Here is an 18570-nt window from a genome sequence, read left to right as displayed (position 1 = left end):
TATAGGTGTTTCTCTATATGAAACTTATCACAAAAAATGGAAGATTTTCCATATGTTGCTAAACATAAAAATAATTAGTAACTTTCAGGATACAATATATATTTACTATTACTGTACCAAGCAATGACACGTAGCATCTGTTACCAAATATGATGGAGTGTCAGTAAGAAAAACGAGGTACAAAAATGTGAAGTTTGGAAAAGGAGGACATACCTGCACAACAAACTCTTAGGTGACAGGTCTTCTTCATCACATTTTTGATGTTGCCCTTCATCCTTGTGCTTTGATGAACTTCGAATACCAGGAATTTTGTTTTGGAATGAATCCTTTCTCTTTTTCTGTGAGTTCTGTGCAGCAGCTGAACTGTCATGCACACACTGATCCTTTTTATTAAGTGGTGAGTATGGCATAGGAATTGCCTCAAATGGTTTCGCCATTTTTGGCTTTTCATTCTCCTCTACTTTTGCTGTCTGTAAAAAATACAGTTAACAGACCTTAACAACATATTAAACAGGCCATGGCTCTACCACATAGAAGTAACAATAACTTAGTAACAGAATAGTTACTCCATTTGCTCTTTCTGTCTCCAGATCTGCCTGCCATACACACACACACACACACACACACACACACACACACACACATTTGCAAATATATACCAATATATTATGTTGCCCTTACAACATACTTTCTGTTGTACATACAATTTACGAAATTTTAAACTCAGTAGTTTCATTCTGTTTCAGGTGGACTAAACCCACATCATGAACTCATGAATATTAAGAAACAATTACCTGTCTTCCCAACAGATTTGTCTTCTAAACCTCAATAGTTAAGAGCTGCTGGTAATAATAAGACACTATATTTCAAAACACATCCTTCATTAATTACATATGAGAAAAGAAAACTATTCATTGTATGCAAAAGTGTTGAGCAGTACAAAGGCTCTTAAACAAGATCTTCATCACTGCGTAACTTAATTATCACACACACACACACACACACACACACACACACACACACACACACACACACACACACACAGCAAAAGAGAGAGAGAGAGAGAGGGGGGGGGGGGGGTGTTGTATACAAGCAAAACGCAGTATCCTGTTGCAGAGTATACTGTACAACATGACAGTCATGACCTCAGTGCCTGTTTCACCACAAGCGCCATCTGGATTCTTCCCCCAGACACCAGTTTCTCAGAACCCCGCAGGTGGGAACTTGCACTACAACATGTCCTTGGTTCTCGCCACCCACCTGGCCTTAATTTACATTAATTTCTTCTGTCTCAGCATTTATTCACAGTAACTACTCCTTTCTTTACTCCATTTTCATTTTCTTCATCTTTCATTTTCTGACTTGTCTATTTTTCGCTGACCCCCCTCCTACCTCTGTTACATACAATGCCCTCAGCTTTCCGTTCTTATTAACTCATGCACAATATTTTAGTAGTAATGTCTGTCTTGCACATTACCCTGTTTTCCACGTTTAATCTCTCAGGTTTCCAAATCTCATTCAGTGCAGTCCCCAACAATCACTCTTTCCTTCTCATCCTGTCCGTTAAGTCTCCCCTGCACCAGGGTTCTGCGTGACTTTTCTGAACTGTACTCCTTTCCCTAAACCTCTCCAGTCCTTTTCCTTCATCCCTCTTCCTTCCCCTTCAACTCTTCTGCCAGAAGAAGGAACCACTGGCTCCAAAAGTTTGTAAATGTTAAATCCTTTTGCGTGTGTGTTCCCCTGCTGCCGCTTGGTGAGTAGATTTATAATCTATTCACTGAAAACATAAATAAGTAGTTATATCTATGGAGATAAAGAGATTTGAGAAGAAATAATCTGTCAATGAATAACAACAACATTAATCAACAGCAACTACAACAAAAAATTTATACAGTTAACGACTTGGAAGATCAGTGACAGACAGCAAATGACTACAAATGCTTCATCATGTCCAAAACTATTCCACAGCAGTGGGCAGTAGCAATGTCAGCTGCACACGTACCAACAGCAACACAGTTCACTGAGTACAGCACTCCAGTTTCCCATCATTGTCGTGATGTGTGAGCCATGCTAGCAACACTGTTCAATTCCACTGAAGTCAATTTTTTTTATTATTATCTTTCTGTGTGTGTTACGGAGTAGTTACACTGCATTTGTGTACAGAAGATTTTTTAAATAAAGTTATCTACTTAACATGACAGTTTTAGTAAATAAAGATTAGTTGTCAATTAAATATTATTTTTAAGCATATACCTGCAATCACCCACAAGACGGAAGAGGTATTGAAGAAGCTAACAAAGTTAAAAGCTCAAAATGATAATTTAGTATAACAATTAAGATCTAAAGATAAAGTTTCAAGTGGCTGAGTTGAAAAATACTGGACTGGATGTACTAACATGAATATAAATGGTCAAGGCATTACATTTGAAAAGTATCCTGCCAGACAGAGGAACACACAATCACTGTACTTAATGACAGATTCAAGATCACTAGCACTGACTTAAAGGAAAAAAATTGATATGTTGGTTCAAAAGTTGGGAGAGTGTTTCACAGAGTCTCGCAAATAAAACATGGGAAGTAACTAATAGAAAATCAGGATTAGAGTCTATTACCACAAATGTGAAATGGGAGTTATGGCGTGGTGAATCTAAACAGTCTAATTTTGTCATAGAACTGTTTATGTACATTCTGTTGAATCAAACATCAGGATTAACCAAATGTCAGACACTAATGGCAGTTATGATATTTCAAAACACAGCCTAGATTAAAACAAATGTTCCACATTCACAACCTTGTAGGGTTGTAGTAGTAACTTATTAAAGCTAAACTTTCAAGCAAATATTATGTTATCCATTACCACCCCTCTTTTTTCAGGTGATGTCTGCAATCGAACTATTTGGGACAAGTTTAGTTTTGGCCCAAAGTTTCAACCAAATTGGTGTAAAATTTATGTGACAGAATTTGGTCAATAGTTTCAAAATAACAGCATAGATTTTCGTTGTACATTAGCATTTGGTGTCAATTTATATGGCATTTTTTATGTTTATATTAAGATTATTAACTGATTTGGTTTTTAAATTAAGGAGGTTACTCACAAAAAGGACAGTACGTGATTTAGTTGTAATATTAAATTTGAACTTTATGTTATATCAAATAATAACTTTAAATATTTATGGAAGATTAAGAGAGACAAAAAGAAGATTTGAAGTAGAATATCCACAGCCTCGTGCCTATTGTTAAGTGAACTGAAGCACATGGGTTGACTCATGAATCTAAAAATGTGTCTTGGGATACATTTTACGATGTCAAAGGCGCAGAGTGGTTGTAGTTATGTATCAAGACTCAAGGGATTCACAATTCAAGTGAATTTGAAGAAGTGACACCTACAATACCTGAGATGATCACTTTATTCCTTCATATTTTGGTACAATAATCATTCATGTTTTTAAACTGACTTATATCAGTATATCTTCCAGATCTCTACAGTCCAGGAATGTTTCCTCTAATGTACTAAAGATTCTGAGACTTATTCAAAATGCTTTGGAGTAAGCCTCAGAATCTTAAATAGTCTACACATGTAGAAATTATATTCAAAATCTCTCTTTCCGCAGAATGATTTCTCTCACATCCTCCAACATTTCTCACACTATATATGTTTGGTCCCTGTTCTGTCAGCCATACCAAACAGAACAGAAATGACTGTGATACAGTGGTCGTTTGTATACAAAAGTTTTTAAGAGAAATGAAGAACTTGGGTGCAGTAGGTCATTGAAATAAATTCAGTAGGGACAAGTGAAAATTTGTTCAGACCAGGACTAAAACCTGTGTTCCTGCTTCATGCAAGCAGTTGTCTTAACTTGCGCCCCCCCCCCCCCCCACACACACACACACACTAGTGTATTTTATACTAAGTTTCAAATATTTAATTTATAACTGATAAAACCTGGTTATGGTTTATACACTTTTCAATTGGGTGGTAACAATAATTATACATTCTGTACAAAGGAATTTTGTACCTTTTTAAAAAAAATGCTAAATGATACAGTCGGGCTTCTACATTTTTAAGGGAGTTTAGCTTGATTTAGTATGGACAGTGAAGCTTATCTCTTACTTTAACTCAGCTGAAGACTCTAAGGTCAAGCTAAAAGTGTAACTGGCTAATCAGCCCTATTTGTAGTTGAATGAAGCAATGTGCAAGTTGATTATGACACAGTTATTTATGGTTTTACTGCATCTACTGAATTTGAGAATGGATTAAATGAATGGCTATTTGCAACAATGCTCAACTAGCTTCTGGACAAAGTAATCTAACAGTAGCAACAGAAAAGAACTAATACCTTCCAGATTCCAGTTTGGAAAGAATAATTGATGCAATAATATACGTAAGATGGAAGACGTAATGACAACTTAGTAACTGAAAGGCCAAGAGTTTTTACTTAAGTTATACATCTGTTGTAAAATCATTCATCTAAGCTAGGAATTACATGGCGTAGCATGTCATTCTGGCCTATGTCTACCCAGCCAACGAACAATGGTCACAATAGTTGAAACAGTATGATAGTTACATAGTTAAGCTCTCTATGGGTTTTTGCCATCTGTTTTGCATGTGGAGATTATATGACTGGATACTGCACATTTTCAAGGTGGGATGGCAGCTGCAGTGTTATCATCTGTTCTCCTACCTGTATGGGGTTTGTGCAATCTCATGAGTCGTTAGTCACTAGTCTGATGTGCACTGATATACAAAATCAGGAGCTGCTGAAAGAAGCATTTCATATTCACCGGTAGAAATTGGTTCCAGATTCTCAAATTTCAGCACAAGCACAACTGCAGTGGTAACGAAGCCCCCAAGCTGTGTCAACATCATCCAAGAAGAAAATTAAATTATAGATGCAGCACTTCAGAGCTTCAAGATAACAACACATTTGAATCTGAACACACATAGGGGAACAACACAAGAGTTATTACCAGGCCTGGTGTGGTACATAAGGAACGTGAACAGTGTCAGATGTTGAGTGAACACCATGAAGAACATGGAGATGCAGTGTACTCATATGAAACAGTGTTTTCAGCATCTGACTTACTTTGAAAGGGGTCTGTGACTCTTCATTTGGCTGGTTGGTTAAATCATGCAACATCCAGGTTTTTGGAGCATTTGGATGTGACTAAGGCCCAATGTTGGAATGTGAGGACAGGCATATGCATCATTAAAGTTCTAGTCAACAACTTCTGACCACCACAAGGGAGGATCACAATAGTGTGCTGTAAGCACTTCACGACACCTTCACATCTATGCCTACCACCTGAGAAAAAGTAATCGACTTCCTGCAACATTCTGTGTGATTCCACATCTTTGCCCAGGGGCCAGCAGCAGCTGGACTAGGAAATTACTGTCCCATGCCTAGGCTGCCATTAACACAACACCAATGGCTGTGTTGAGCACGGTGACCTGGGGAGAGGTCATATTCTTCCAATGTTTTGGAACAGCACAGAAGTGTTACTCCTGGCATCATGGTATGGGAAGCCACTGCGTATGTCTTCAGGTCATGGTTGGGAGTGGTTGAGGGAACTCTGACAGCACAATGATACATCACAAGCATCCTGCGTCCTCATGTGTTACTTCTCGTGACAGTATCATGGTGCCATTTTTCAACAATATAATGCTTGTTAACAATGGAACATGTCTCTATGAACTATCTGAGTGATGTTAGTACTCCCTTAGCCAGCACGATCCCCCAAAGTTCTCAATAGTTCGGACATCAATTCCATCCTAGTGGTAGTATCCAGCACATCAGCAATTACACTGTTGTGGTCCAGCTTGCCTCAAGTAAGGATGCAACAGCTTTATGACACATTTGCCAACCAAATTACAAATCAGTACTTGCATCCAGGCCATGGTGGGTTGGGAGGGTACCTTCATACCAAGAAGGTGGTTCATACTGCCACATTATTTGTAGTTTTGACTTGATTTTGTAATCACTGAAATAATGCAATAGACCCTCTCAAACTGTGAAGTTTCACCGAATTTCCTCCTCCCCTTCTGGGTGCTTCCCTTCTTTTTGCCAGGCATTGTAGTCCGATTGCATGTTTCAGATGCAAGTGATGCATACAGCCAACAGTTGCAGGAATGAGATAGTACCAAGTTCCTGGGCCTACCCTTAAAACTGAGAATAATGTAATGTAAACTACGAAAAGACTGAATTATGGAGATTTTCCATTAAAATTATTTTACCACACTGGTGACCAAATGATTAAAACAGCAATTTCTTTTGCTCATGTGCAATCTAAAATGACAGGGAATTATCCACAGGAGGAATTCTTCTTTTTCTCAATAACTCTTCAGTTCCCAGAGAGGAGTGATTAAAATCACTTTTAGTGGCAGATCAAGAAACTTCTGCTAAAAATTCTTTTGGCGGCTTGGAATAATTACCACCGCTTCACAACAGATATTCTCCCTAATGTGTTTCCTTATAAAAAAACTAAACTACCTCAATTTCTTTTGGATCACTCTCACATTTTACTCGTGACTTTGGAAATTTCACCAAATGAATGAATGTCTTACACTATTTTATTACTCTCAGGAGATAATAAAATATGTAGACTGGATTAAAATCATTTAGTCACTGTGCAGTTTGTGTGTGACATTTATATTATACGTGTATTACTGTACCGATTATTCAGTAATATATCAGCAACTGAGCCTGTAAATCTTTTAAGAGAGGATTATCACTCACTCACAGTTCCGTTTGCATTACAGTCGTACTTTCTAGGGAAATTTTGTTGGGCAATTAAATGAACTGCTACACAAATAGATAGTTGTAATTATAGTCTTGACATGTTCCATACCCAGAGTGATCTCATTGGTCTATGGGGCTATAGAATGTATCTGTGATAAATTAAAGAAAGGAACTATGCTTAAATATTATTCAGTTGTATGTTATTCTATGAATGGCATACCATTGGAGTACATATATTTATAATTACCTGATAGTCTTTTCCTGATAGTTGTTCATCCTGAGCTGACTGCTCTTGAGACTTCTCTTTTGTCTGTCTTGCACAATTAAAAAATGGTAAGCATTCAAGGCCTGCAGCGACATGTACAAGAGCAAATTTGCAGCGCTCTTCTAGCCCTCCTGGCAAAGATTGAGGGGGAGGACTGTACTTCGATGTTCCATCTCTCTCTCCACCACCCTCATCATTCCCTGTTCTCCTGCCAGTAGTGAGGCACAGAGACTTCACAGCTACACTGCGACTGCCACTGTTATGAGTTTCACTTCTATCTTCACCATTCCCTGCATCTTGATCTCTGTCTTCCTCCTCATCTTCGGAGTCGCAAGTCCGTTCATCAGCAAGGTGTTCACTCAGACCAGGAGCTGCCGGATCTATGTCGGCAGGAATGTACAGGTCGGAGAGCATGTAATGTGCCGATGTCACTATCTGAAACGTGCACCTGATGTGAACAAAAACCCGTAATCACTGTTTTCCTAGCTGAAAGCCTTCACACAACTGCTCTGTTTTTGAATGTATAATAGAAAAATAAATTAATTCTCTAGAAAATAAATTTTACTGTGCAAGCTGATCATAAAATGTACTATATATATGATGCACAAAAGATGGTTGAATCAGGAAAAAAAACTGTGGCTTTGGAAAGTCAAAATAAATATTTTATTTTGCAAAGCACTATATTTTTGATAACAAAACTGATTTCAATACAGAACAATTTTTTTCTTCTAGTTAGCCCAATAGAAAACCTGGCATATTACATATTTAAAAGAAGACACAATGGTTTGCCACTAATTATCTTCAAGAGGCAAAATTTGAAGGACTGCCGATACATACAAGTTGAAAAAAGTTTCTTAACTTTCTGAAGTGTTAGTTTCCTCATCAAAAATGAAAGAGGTACAGTTGGGGAATGTTAGATAAGACAGACAGGTCACTCAGACTGCACATTCAGACATACCTACCTGTGTGAGGACAACAAGAATGTCCTCCTCAACATGAGGACAGAGTAGTCTGTCTCTCCTTTCCGAACTGCCCCAACCCATTCTTCTCCCCTTCCTGAAGTATGAACTAACAATTCCACCAACTGGGATTGTTTTCTGTACTTTTACATGAGTGAATTGGAATTTCACATCCCCAAGGTAAGTAATGACTAGCCAACCTGCCTCTTGTAATTTTCCTTTTAATGAAGTTTCTTCTACCACCTTTCTTTTACCATAAGGTAACCAAAGAAAGAATGCAATCTTGGGAACAAAGGCTAATAGAGAATTAATAACTACATGGTCTTATTGTAGCATACACTGTCCAGTCACATAAATGTGAGCACAACCTACGTTCGACGGCCATGTGTAATATCCACTCACAGATAGCAGGTGGCAGCAGTAGCAGTGGAGGATATATAATGAAAAAATGGTGTAATTTATCAGAATCCAAAAGGACATGATCATTGTCTTTTGGGCCAAGGGTAGAAACATTTCTGAAATGACTCGAGTCTTTATACTGTTCAGGTACCGTCGTGGTTAAAGTATGACGTGCATAGCAAAACGGCGCTGCCCAAAACTAGTGCTGAGGCAACTTTGGTGCACCACAGGCCATAGATGACAGGGGTGAACGATAGCTGTGGAGATGTGTATGGACGAACAGATGTGCAACTGTTAAGCAACTGACAGCTGAGATGAACCATAGGGCTAACAACATTGTCTCCTCAATGACTGTTCAGTGAATGTTGCTGCATATGGGCTTCTGCAATACGACCCTGGTTCATGTACCCATGCTGACTGCTGTTCACTGGTGATAAAGGCTGGAATTTGTTGGTCAGTACCACAAGTGGACATACACTGAGTGATAACACTGGAATCATGTTCTGTTTTATCGGACAGATGGTCCTTGGCATATATGGCATGAAATGTCTGAAAGCAGTGTGCAAGGTCTGAAAGCAAACACCCAGCAACAATCCCTGGGTGATCTTGCCATTCTAGAAGGTATTGTGGGTCAACACAAATTGCACCGAACCTTGGGGACCATTTCCAACACTATATGCAGTTTGTTTCTTCTCAGCATGAGGTCATCTACCTGCAGGACAATGAAATGTGTCACACAGCATATAGTGTCTGTGTGTGATTCAAAGACCACCAGGATGAGTTACTGATACTCTCCTGGCCACAACACTCTCTGAACTTAAACCCAATCGAGAATGTCTAGGGCCACCTAGATCACACTTCATGTGGTGGATCCTCAAATGAGAAATCTAGTGCAGGTAGTCATGACACTGGAGTTGACATGGCTTCATATCCCTGTTGGTAACATCCAGAACCTCCCTGACTCTCTTCCTGTACATCTTGCAATGGCCCGCACTGCAAAATGTAGTTATTAAGGTGGTCACATTAATGTGACTTGACCGTTATAAAATGGTCATTCCACATCAAAACATGCAATAATTCAAGGAATTGTAACCTTCTACCTCAGATTTTCACAAAACTATTCACATTTGCTTATACCTATAACATAGGAACTTCTGAAAAATCTTTTTGGTCTCAGACTACAACTTTATTTTATATCAAATTTTAAATGTAGTGATATTATGATAACTGGGCTCTGCAAGAATGTCAATGCAAAATGGTACTTATCTACATAAATGCCCACAACTCAGGTGTTTATGAAACTTTTGATTTGTGCTTAAGAGAAGCACATACTTAACAGGCATGTAATTATTCAAGCAATACAGTTACAAAGAAAATGTTTAAAAAATATTAAGGTATATCAATTTTCAATTTCAGAAAAAATGCGAGGATGTAGAAAAATGCCTATATCACATTTCTCCAACATGCTGGCAACCTGATTTTGGATTATTTAAAATCCCCTAGATTGCAAGCTTCCTAATAAAATAAAAATTTTAATGCATCTTCTGCTAATTGACACACTTCTGAAATCAAAATATTTTTTGCTGTAATGGAAAAGGATCCTTTTTTAAGTAATTTCATCCACTCACTGTCTCACTGCCACAGATACAAGGGTATCAAATTAGCATATTTAAGTATAACTCGTTCTAGGCAGGCAAGGTAACTTTAAGTGTGAAAATTTATTTCCTTTCATTTGACTAATTCAGTAATTTTTTGAAGACTATAATATATATGATTTATCTGTTCAGCCAATCACCTGCTCAGTGATAAAAAGCATTCTTAGACAGCAGTAGCATGTTTGAAACCTTTCTAGGCATGAAAACTTTGCAAAAATTGCTGAAATTCATTGTTGAGAATAACTGGCATGCAACTATTAGTCTATTTGGCCTTGGTTGCACTTTGTCTTTCTGTGAGACAAGTCATGTGTGTTTGTGATGTGGCCCTATCATTCCACTTGTATAAAGTATGTTTGAATTGAATTAGTGATCATTTAATTGCAGTGGAAAATATGAATTCATGCACTGTTGAAAAATTACTGTAAACACCGTATCATTCGACAGCCTGTGCCTTAGTAAAAACTCTACAAAAAGTAGAAGAGCTGAGAGAAGACCAATGAGATTTGATATTGCTGCAATCCAATATACCAGGTGTAGAAGTATGAAACCGGAATTTCCCTATAGATGGGGCTAGCCATCAGTGTAGGGCCCACATCTGCAGCGCCATATGCTTCCTGTAACGGATGACGAATGTCTTGCCAAGTTCCATACATCGGTATCTGTTTCAAACCCATAAACATGTTGAGTGTTGTGCCTATGAACTACAATCTGTGCACAGCATTGGTTTCCTGTTATCATTTGAAGAAAACTGCTGCAGAATTGCATCGGCTACGAACACGCTCTTGTGAAAACGCAGCGTTTTAAGTGGCACAAAAAATTCAAAAGTGGTGATTTTGACGTGAGAAATGACGAGCACAGGAAACCAGCGAAAAAGTTCGAAGACAACAAATTGCAGGCCTTATTGGATGAAGATGATACTCACCCTCAACAGGAACTTGCAGAACAACTGGATGTGATGCAGAAAGCCATTTTTCTTCATTTGAAAGCTAAGAGAAAGGTGAAGAAAGTGGGAATTGGGTTCCGCACAAACTGAATGAAAGACAACGAGCAAATCAAAAGACCACTTGTGAAATGCTGATCACCAGATACAAAAGAAAGTCGTTTCTCCACTGAATAGTGACAGGTGATGAAAAATGGATATAATTTGAGAATCCTACGTGTCATAAATCATGGGTGAATCCAGGCAAACCATTGACATCCACTGCAAGACCAAATCGCTTTGGAAAGAAGACAATGCTCTGTGTTTGGTGGGATCACAAAGGCGTCATCTATTATGAGCTGCTAAAGCCTGGTGAAATGTTAACACTGATCGCTACCAACAGCAAATGATTGAATTAAATCAAGCATTACCTGGAGAATGACCGGAATATAGATATATAAAGTCATATTGCTCCAGGAGAAAGCCCCATCACACAAAGCACAATGGGTCAGGGAAACGATCAAGGCGTTTAGTTGGGAAATACTAGGGTATGCGCCTTATTCTCCAGACTTGGCTCCATCTGATTATCACCTATTTGCATCACTGGGGCATGCTCTCGCTGAACAACGCTTCAGTTAATATGAAAATGTACGAAAATGGGTCGCTGACTGTTTCATTTTAAAAGAAGACCTGATTTTTTGGTGTGGCATTCATAGCCTGCCAGAGGGGTGGGAGAAATGTATAAATAGCAATGGAGATTATTTTGAATAAAATATTGTTCATCAGTTTCAAACAACAGACATGTAATTATTGCAACCAAATTCCAGTTTCATACTTCTACACCTGATAAGCTTTCAACAAGATCAAAAAGTGCTACTATATGTGGACATTACAGATACTATTGCTTAAAAGGTTATGAAAGTCACCAAAGAACTTCTTGTGATCCTTTCAAAAAAAACAGAAAAAATCTTTGAGGTCAATTTCATTGTCTTTGTCTGAAACATTAAGTTCTAAAACAATCTATGTAAAACCAGGCCAAAAATCGTGCACAACATGCGGTAAGGTTTGTGAACAGAACATCAGTGAAACAAATGAAAAAGATGTAGATGACTCTGAGGTGACATTTCATGAATCAAATACTAAAAAGCCAAAGTACTGAGGATGCAACTAAAATTTTACACAATTTAAGGTGCTCTCTCCATTACAAATCACAGCAAGGCTTCATATGGCAAAAAGTGGCTAGAAAAAATGAAGAATGTTTTGGAAAGAAAAGTGTGCTGGGCATTAGACTGCAATACTGAAGACTCTGACCATAGAGAAGAAAAATCTGATAATGAAATTGTTAAGAAAAACCAAAGATTGTGATGCCATGATATTGTTAATGAAAGAAAAAGTGGCTAATGTAAGAGTACCTGAAAAAATTCAAATTTCAGCTTTAGCCTCACCCTCTCGGTCAAAAGAAAATATAATGTCAGAATTCAATGTTAGTGAGTACGTGGTTCGATAACAAAGGAAACTGAAAACAGAAATGGGTATTTTATCAGTTCCTAAACCAAAAAGGGGGAATGTTATTGCTGATGAAGTGGTACAGATTGCCACTGATTTCTACCAAAATGATGAATACTCAAATCTCACGAGGAGCAAAAGACAAAGCAAGCAATCAGAAGAATGTGCAAAAAAAGACTCATCATTTGCAGGTTAAGAGAACTGTACTCTTGTTTTAAATGGGATAATCCAAACATTAACATTGGTCTTTCTAAATTTCTGTCACTAACACCAAAGTTGTGTATTTCAGCTGGTGCTGCCGCACTCTTCAGAATCTGCGTGTGTGTGTGTGTGTGTGTGTGTGTGTGTGTGTGGTATCCAAAACTGCTATTGGATACCAAACACATTGAAGAAACATACAAAGAACTTATAAAATTTCTTGTATGTGAATCTGAAAATTACAATTGCATGCCTAATCACTGTAATAATTGTCCCAGTAATGACAAACTGTCAGAATTATTAAAACAGAAATTAGCTTACAAAGATGCTGATGATGAAATTGAGTTCAGCCAGTGGATAAACACAGATCATCGAGCAGAACTGGTAAAGAAGTCTGCGACTGTTGATGAATACATACACTTGTTGTTAACAAAATTACAAGCACTTAAACCACACTCATTTATGTCTAAGTGTCAGTCAGAATCATTGGGGGAAAAAAACTAACCCTGGAAAAAGCAATTCTGTTAATAAACTTTGCTGAAAACTATAGTTTGTAATTCAGAATGAAAGTCAGAGTTACCACTGGACAAGAAGCAGCTGTACAATCCATCCTGTGTGTGTTATGTGGTAAATGAAGAAAGTAAATCGAGAACAGTGAATCATTGCTTTATAAGTGATGATATGGAACATGATGTACGATTACGTAAATTCTGTCAAAAAAGAAATGGAGTTTACAATTTCTGCAAAATGAATATTGAAAAATGTTTTTTTTCACTTCTTAGAGAAAGTTAAAGTAGATTTCCTACGCAAGAACCTTGAGAAGAGATTTTCGACAACTCGCACAATACCTGGTACTAGGAATGTTCACCATTATAAACCACTTTCTTGTGATTCTTTAGAGTTTAGAAGAGTAAATTCTCCTAAAAAGCCTTCCTTCATTTAGTCATTCAATGAAAATGCCCCACAATGGACATGCACTCATCCTCAACAAAATTCTTTTGTAGCAGGTGGTACTTTGCCTTCATTAGAAATGTCTGTAATGAAGGAGGAGACATTGGACTACTTTTTCTCCACCCACTTGGAACAGCAGTGTCATTATCTTGGCCTGAGAAGGAAGGCCCTTGTTTTATGCCTTTGGAAAACATTTTATGTGCTGTTGGTGTACCTAAATCAACATCATTAGGCAGAATCTATTACTTTAATGAGAAAGATATGAAGTTAACAGAATATAATTTGTCATGGTGGGTTAAAAACAGAGGTGCTGTTAAAAAGTCTCATTGATACTTTCAGGGATCTTCACTGCTGAACATGTACATTTTAAATTAACATTAGTGTGACTAGAGTAACTGTTGTCTACAGATGCTAATCTGACAATGTAAATAAAGTTAACCAATGTAATGACAATGTTTCAATTAAATTTATAGCTTTTGGCTCTGTACTTCCATGAGGTACACGCTTACTACAGGTTGTCAGTTTACATAATCTGATTTGAATGATCTTCTGAACAATGATGTGACATGTGTTAAATGAACATCCAATATCTATCAAAACTCAGGACGTTCCTTCTTTTTTTCTTTTTTAAATAATATCAGAGTTTCACTAAAAATAAATCTTGTATCAGCTGTCAGAAAGTGTTTTACATATTTAAAAATCATTGTTTGGACCACAACAGCTTAAGCTGATTTTCTGTTTTCCCGTAAGTCACGAGTAGCTATTATTTTTTTTCCAATAGAAATACATCCCTTCTGTGACATATGGGGAAATATGACAATGATGTGTTGTCATTATCATTATTGTTACTACTGTTATTACTTGTATTAACACGATTCATGTAGTCCGTCGCACTTCACATAGGGTAGACCGGGAACTGTCTGATAGGCATGCCCGATGTAGAACTGACTGGGCACGGCCCGTGCTGCCTGAGTTGTTGTTGTTCCGCTGGCAGAGGGTGCAGCCGAATTCTCGCGTGCCCTCTGGTGGACGGGACTTTACTTGCAGCAACTACTGTCCGTGACGCGCCGTGCCGATGTGCGCCTCCCGCGATCTTTCTGATGGCTACTGCATTATTATTATTATTTTTGTCTGAAGTAAGGCAATCCAAATGACAAACTTCAGTTGCAGCATTTACATTTGTAAAAAATTTCCATTTCTTCCCCTCAAACTACATTTTCCATTGACTATTGCGACGCAGAAAGTAACAAGTAGAAAAATTTTTGTGAAAATCAGAAGCAGTGGGTGTCAGGTATCAATGATCTTACTTACAAGGGAACCTCCCCATCGCACCCCCCTCGGATTTAGTTATAAGTTAGCACAGTGGATAGGCCTTGAAAAACTGAACACAGATCAATCGAGAAAACAGGAAGAAGTTGTGTGGAACTATGAAAACAATTAGTAAAATATATAAACTGAGTAGTCCATGCACAACATAGGCAACATCAAGGAAAAAGTGAATTCAGGAATGCCGTAGTCCCGTGGTTAGCATGAGTAGCTGTGGAACAAGAGGTCCTTGGTTCAAGTCTTCCCTCGACTGAAAATTTTACTTTCTTTATTTTCGCAAAGTTATGATCTGTCCGTTTGTTCATTGACGTCTCTGTTCACTGTAATAAGTTTAGTGTCTGTGTTTTGTGACCGCACCGCAAAACCGTGTGATTAGTAGATGAAAGGACGTGCCTCTCCAACGGGAACCGAAAACATTTCATCGCAAGGCCATAGGTCAACCGATTCCTCCACAGGAAAACACGTCTGATATATTCTATATGACACTGCTGATGGCATGTGCGTCACATGACAGGAATATGTTTTCGGCCCACCTAATTTGTACACTTAGCGAATGGGTAGAAAGATTCTTCTACCTTGCCCGATTTAGGTTTTCTTGTGGATGTGATAATCACTCCCAAAAAAGTGATGAAAACGTAAGAGTTTGTCACATAAACTGAAAATAAAAAATAATACTTTTCACTCGAGGGAAGACTTGAACCTAGGACCTCTTGTTCCGTAGCTGATCTCGCTAACCACGGGACCACGGCGCTCCTTGACTAACACTGTCCTTGATGTTACATATCTTCACATTGACTACTCAGTTTGTATATTTTACTAATTTTTTTCATAGTTCCACACAACTTCTTCCTGTTTTCTTGATTGATCTGTGTTCAGTTTTTCAAGGCCTATCCACTGTGCCAACTTAAAACTGAATCTGAAGGGGGTGCGATGGGGAGGTTCCCTTGTTAGAATAATTTATTTATTTATTTTTTTATCACAATACAAAGTATTGTGATTTCAGATTTATTTCTGTGTCCATTCGTAGAAAACCCACTAATAATTTTATTTTTTTACAATGTGTACTGTCTTGGGAATTATTTAAGGCAAATTATAAGTTCCCACCAGGTTGGAGAAATGTGATATAAGCATTTTTCAATGTGTCTGTACTTTTCACAGACATTGGAAAGTTACACATATTAGATTTTTTTGTAGCGTTCTTTGTAACTTTACTGGTTAAATAATTACATATCTGTTAAGTATGTGCAGCTCTTAACTTATGAAAAAAATTTCAAATCAAAAGCTTCATAAACACCAGAGTTATGGGCATTCATGTAGATAAGTACCATTTTTCATTGGCATTCTGCAGAGCCCAGTTATCAGAATATCACTACTTTTAAAATTTTATTTAGGATAAAGTTTTAGTCTGAGAGCAAAAAGATTTTGCACAAGTTCTTAAGCTGTAAGTATAAGCAAATGTGCAAAGTTTCATGAAAATCTGAGATGATCTGCGACATGACCTGCGTGATCTGTCATGAAATAATGCAAAAGACACTACTCAGAGCCTGAAATCCAATGACATTTGTGAACATAATCATGATATTTATCTTATGTGTAACACCACAGCCTCTTCAACAAGACACTTCTTTTGTGATGAAAATGATGCAATAAAAAATGAAAGACCTGATCCCTCTGGTTTCCTCAGTATGATTGATTAATGAAAGACTCAGAGACTGAGAACTAAATAACGCAGCACTATGTTTAAGACTCTGCACTTGTATTCACGGGAGTGGGGTTCAAATCCCCTGCTGAGCATTCAGAAGTATGTTTCCCATGGTTTTCCTAATTAACTTGCAGATGGTTCCTTCAACAAGATCAGTCTATTGCCTTCTCCAGCATTGTCCAAATAAGTTAATGTTTCATCTCTAGTGGCATCGCTGTAGATGGGACATAAAAACCGTTATGTTTATGACACTTCTATAAATAACATTGCTACTGTATGTTTCAAAACTCATAGGCTGAATACTGTCCATCTCTTAACTGATAGTATCAGCGGGTTTCTTCCCCTTTTTTAACTGTATATACAAAGAAGTTAGTGTCAAATCTGACTAAAGATATAACAAATTGAAGAAAACTAGGGCACAGTAATTCTTGCAACTGAATTTCCATTAGCTCACATCCCCATCACAGTCTGCTTCTAAAAACATGGTACAGGTATCCCTTCTTCTGTTATCTGTTACACAATCTCTCATCTGATATCATGTTTAACTTAACTACTTAGAAAAAGGTTACCCATATTTCAATACACACATATTTGCCTTGATATATGTCCTTTAAACTTTAAGGCAAAGAGTAAATGAAAAGATTCCAATATTTTTCAGTGATAACACTGTACTAGAAACTAAATATACCTGTGGATACTTCTCCTTTGGAAGCAGTGACAAGCAATTCTTAAGTAACATCCGAATGGTTCCTTGTTGCCTCTGCCCATCTGGTGAATGTTTCATATTCCTTGCAACTCTGAAATGGACATTACACTTAAAAACCATTTTTTTAAGTATTAATGCATATGAAATATATGTATATGTTGTGATTTAAAATGAACTTAATATCATCCAACTGGTTCAGAAATTTACTGCGAGGACAGAATGAAGAATGTGAAAAGAACAGAGGTGAAGTATCTGAAGAAATACCAAACATGCACAATAGCACATTTATACATCTATATTATTTTCAAACAAGACAAAAGTTTATTGTAATTAGGACTGAATTCTGCAGCAGTTCCTGTTAGGTGGAGAAGTAATGAACAACACACAATATACGGGTGAGTCACGGAAGACGTAACATTCCTTTTATTTCATTAATAGTTACACATATCAAAACGCATTTTTTGGCAAATGTTAGAGCATCGAGGGGCACATATATTTTTGTTTGGTAAATGCTTTTAGTGCAGGTATCAACTGAGATACTGAAATAAGTATTTTTTAATGGAACCATAAACTTCTTTTAACTGCATTCGATATTCTTGAGAAGACAATTGCAGTGATATGGTGTTTGTTAATGTTGATTTTGAAATTTGTTACAAAAAAATGAGAAATGTTGTAGAATGAGAGAGCATGGTGGCAGAAAACAGCATTTCGGACCAGGCTGCATAGTTGTAAACCGTAAGGTAGGCCTGTGGTACGAGAATAAAACTTTATTCCCCTTTGAACCAACTTATGACCTAGACGTCATTCACTTACAAATGTTGTATATAGAAATACAACAAAGTCTAGAGTCTAGTGTATCACAAAGAGCTTAGGAAAACTATTTCACATTTGAGTATCCTCCCAGATGTATATGACCTAAAACAGATAAATCAACTGTTCATTCTTAAAAATAAACAGATCTTATATCTGTAAAAAGCAACTACTCTATTAAATATCTAAATGCTAGAGATAAGATTTGACCTATCTTTTCCTGTACATGGTAAAATACATGCTGTTAGACAATTGTCTCTGGCTACACTGCTCTAAATTATATCATATGGGAAACATTCATTGTACTAAACATTCTATTAAAAATACTTTGGTGATCACCTGTACACCACAAAATAAATATTCCTCTTAACGAAACGTCATTTGATGCTGAACATAAGTGCATAATTACAGTGTTACCAGCCACATGTAATAAACAC

General features: G+C 37.3%; 1 protein-coding gene across 1 annotated transcript in view; it reads right to left on the bottom strand.

The window, feature by feature from the left end:
- The window catches only part of LOC126178534 (erythroid differentiation-related factor 1), a 217413-nt gene that overhangs the window by 93025 nt on the left and 105818 nt on the right, over positions 1-18570 (bottom strand). The window contains exons 9-11 of the mRNA XM_049924539.1: positions 17306-17414; positions 6985-7437; positions 214-470 (exon numbers count right to left, since the gene is read on the bottom strand). Of these exons, the coding sequence (XP_049780496.1) occupies positions 214-470; positions 6985-7437; positions 17306-17414 (819 nt within the window). The remainder of the gene's footprint in view (positions 1-213; positions 471-6984; positions 7438-17305; positions 17415-18570) is intronic.

Source organism: Schistocerca cancellata, chromosome 1 (genome assembly GCF_023864275.1).
Source record: "Schistocerca cancellata isolate TAMUIC-IGC-003103 chromosome 1, iqSchCanc2.1, whole genome shotgun sequence".
Taxonomy (NCBI): Eukaryota; Metazoa; Arthropoda; class Insecta; order Orthoptera; family Acrididae; genus Schistocerca; species Schistocerca cancellata.
Note: the sequence above shows the minus strand (reverse complement) of the source record. Positions and strands in the feature narration are given on the sequence as shown.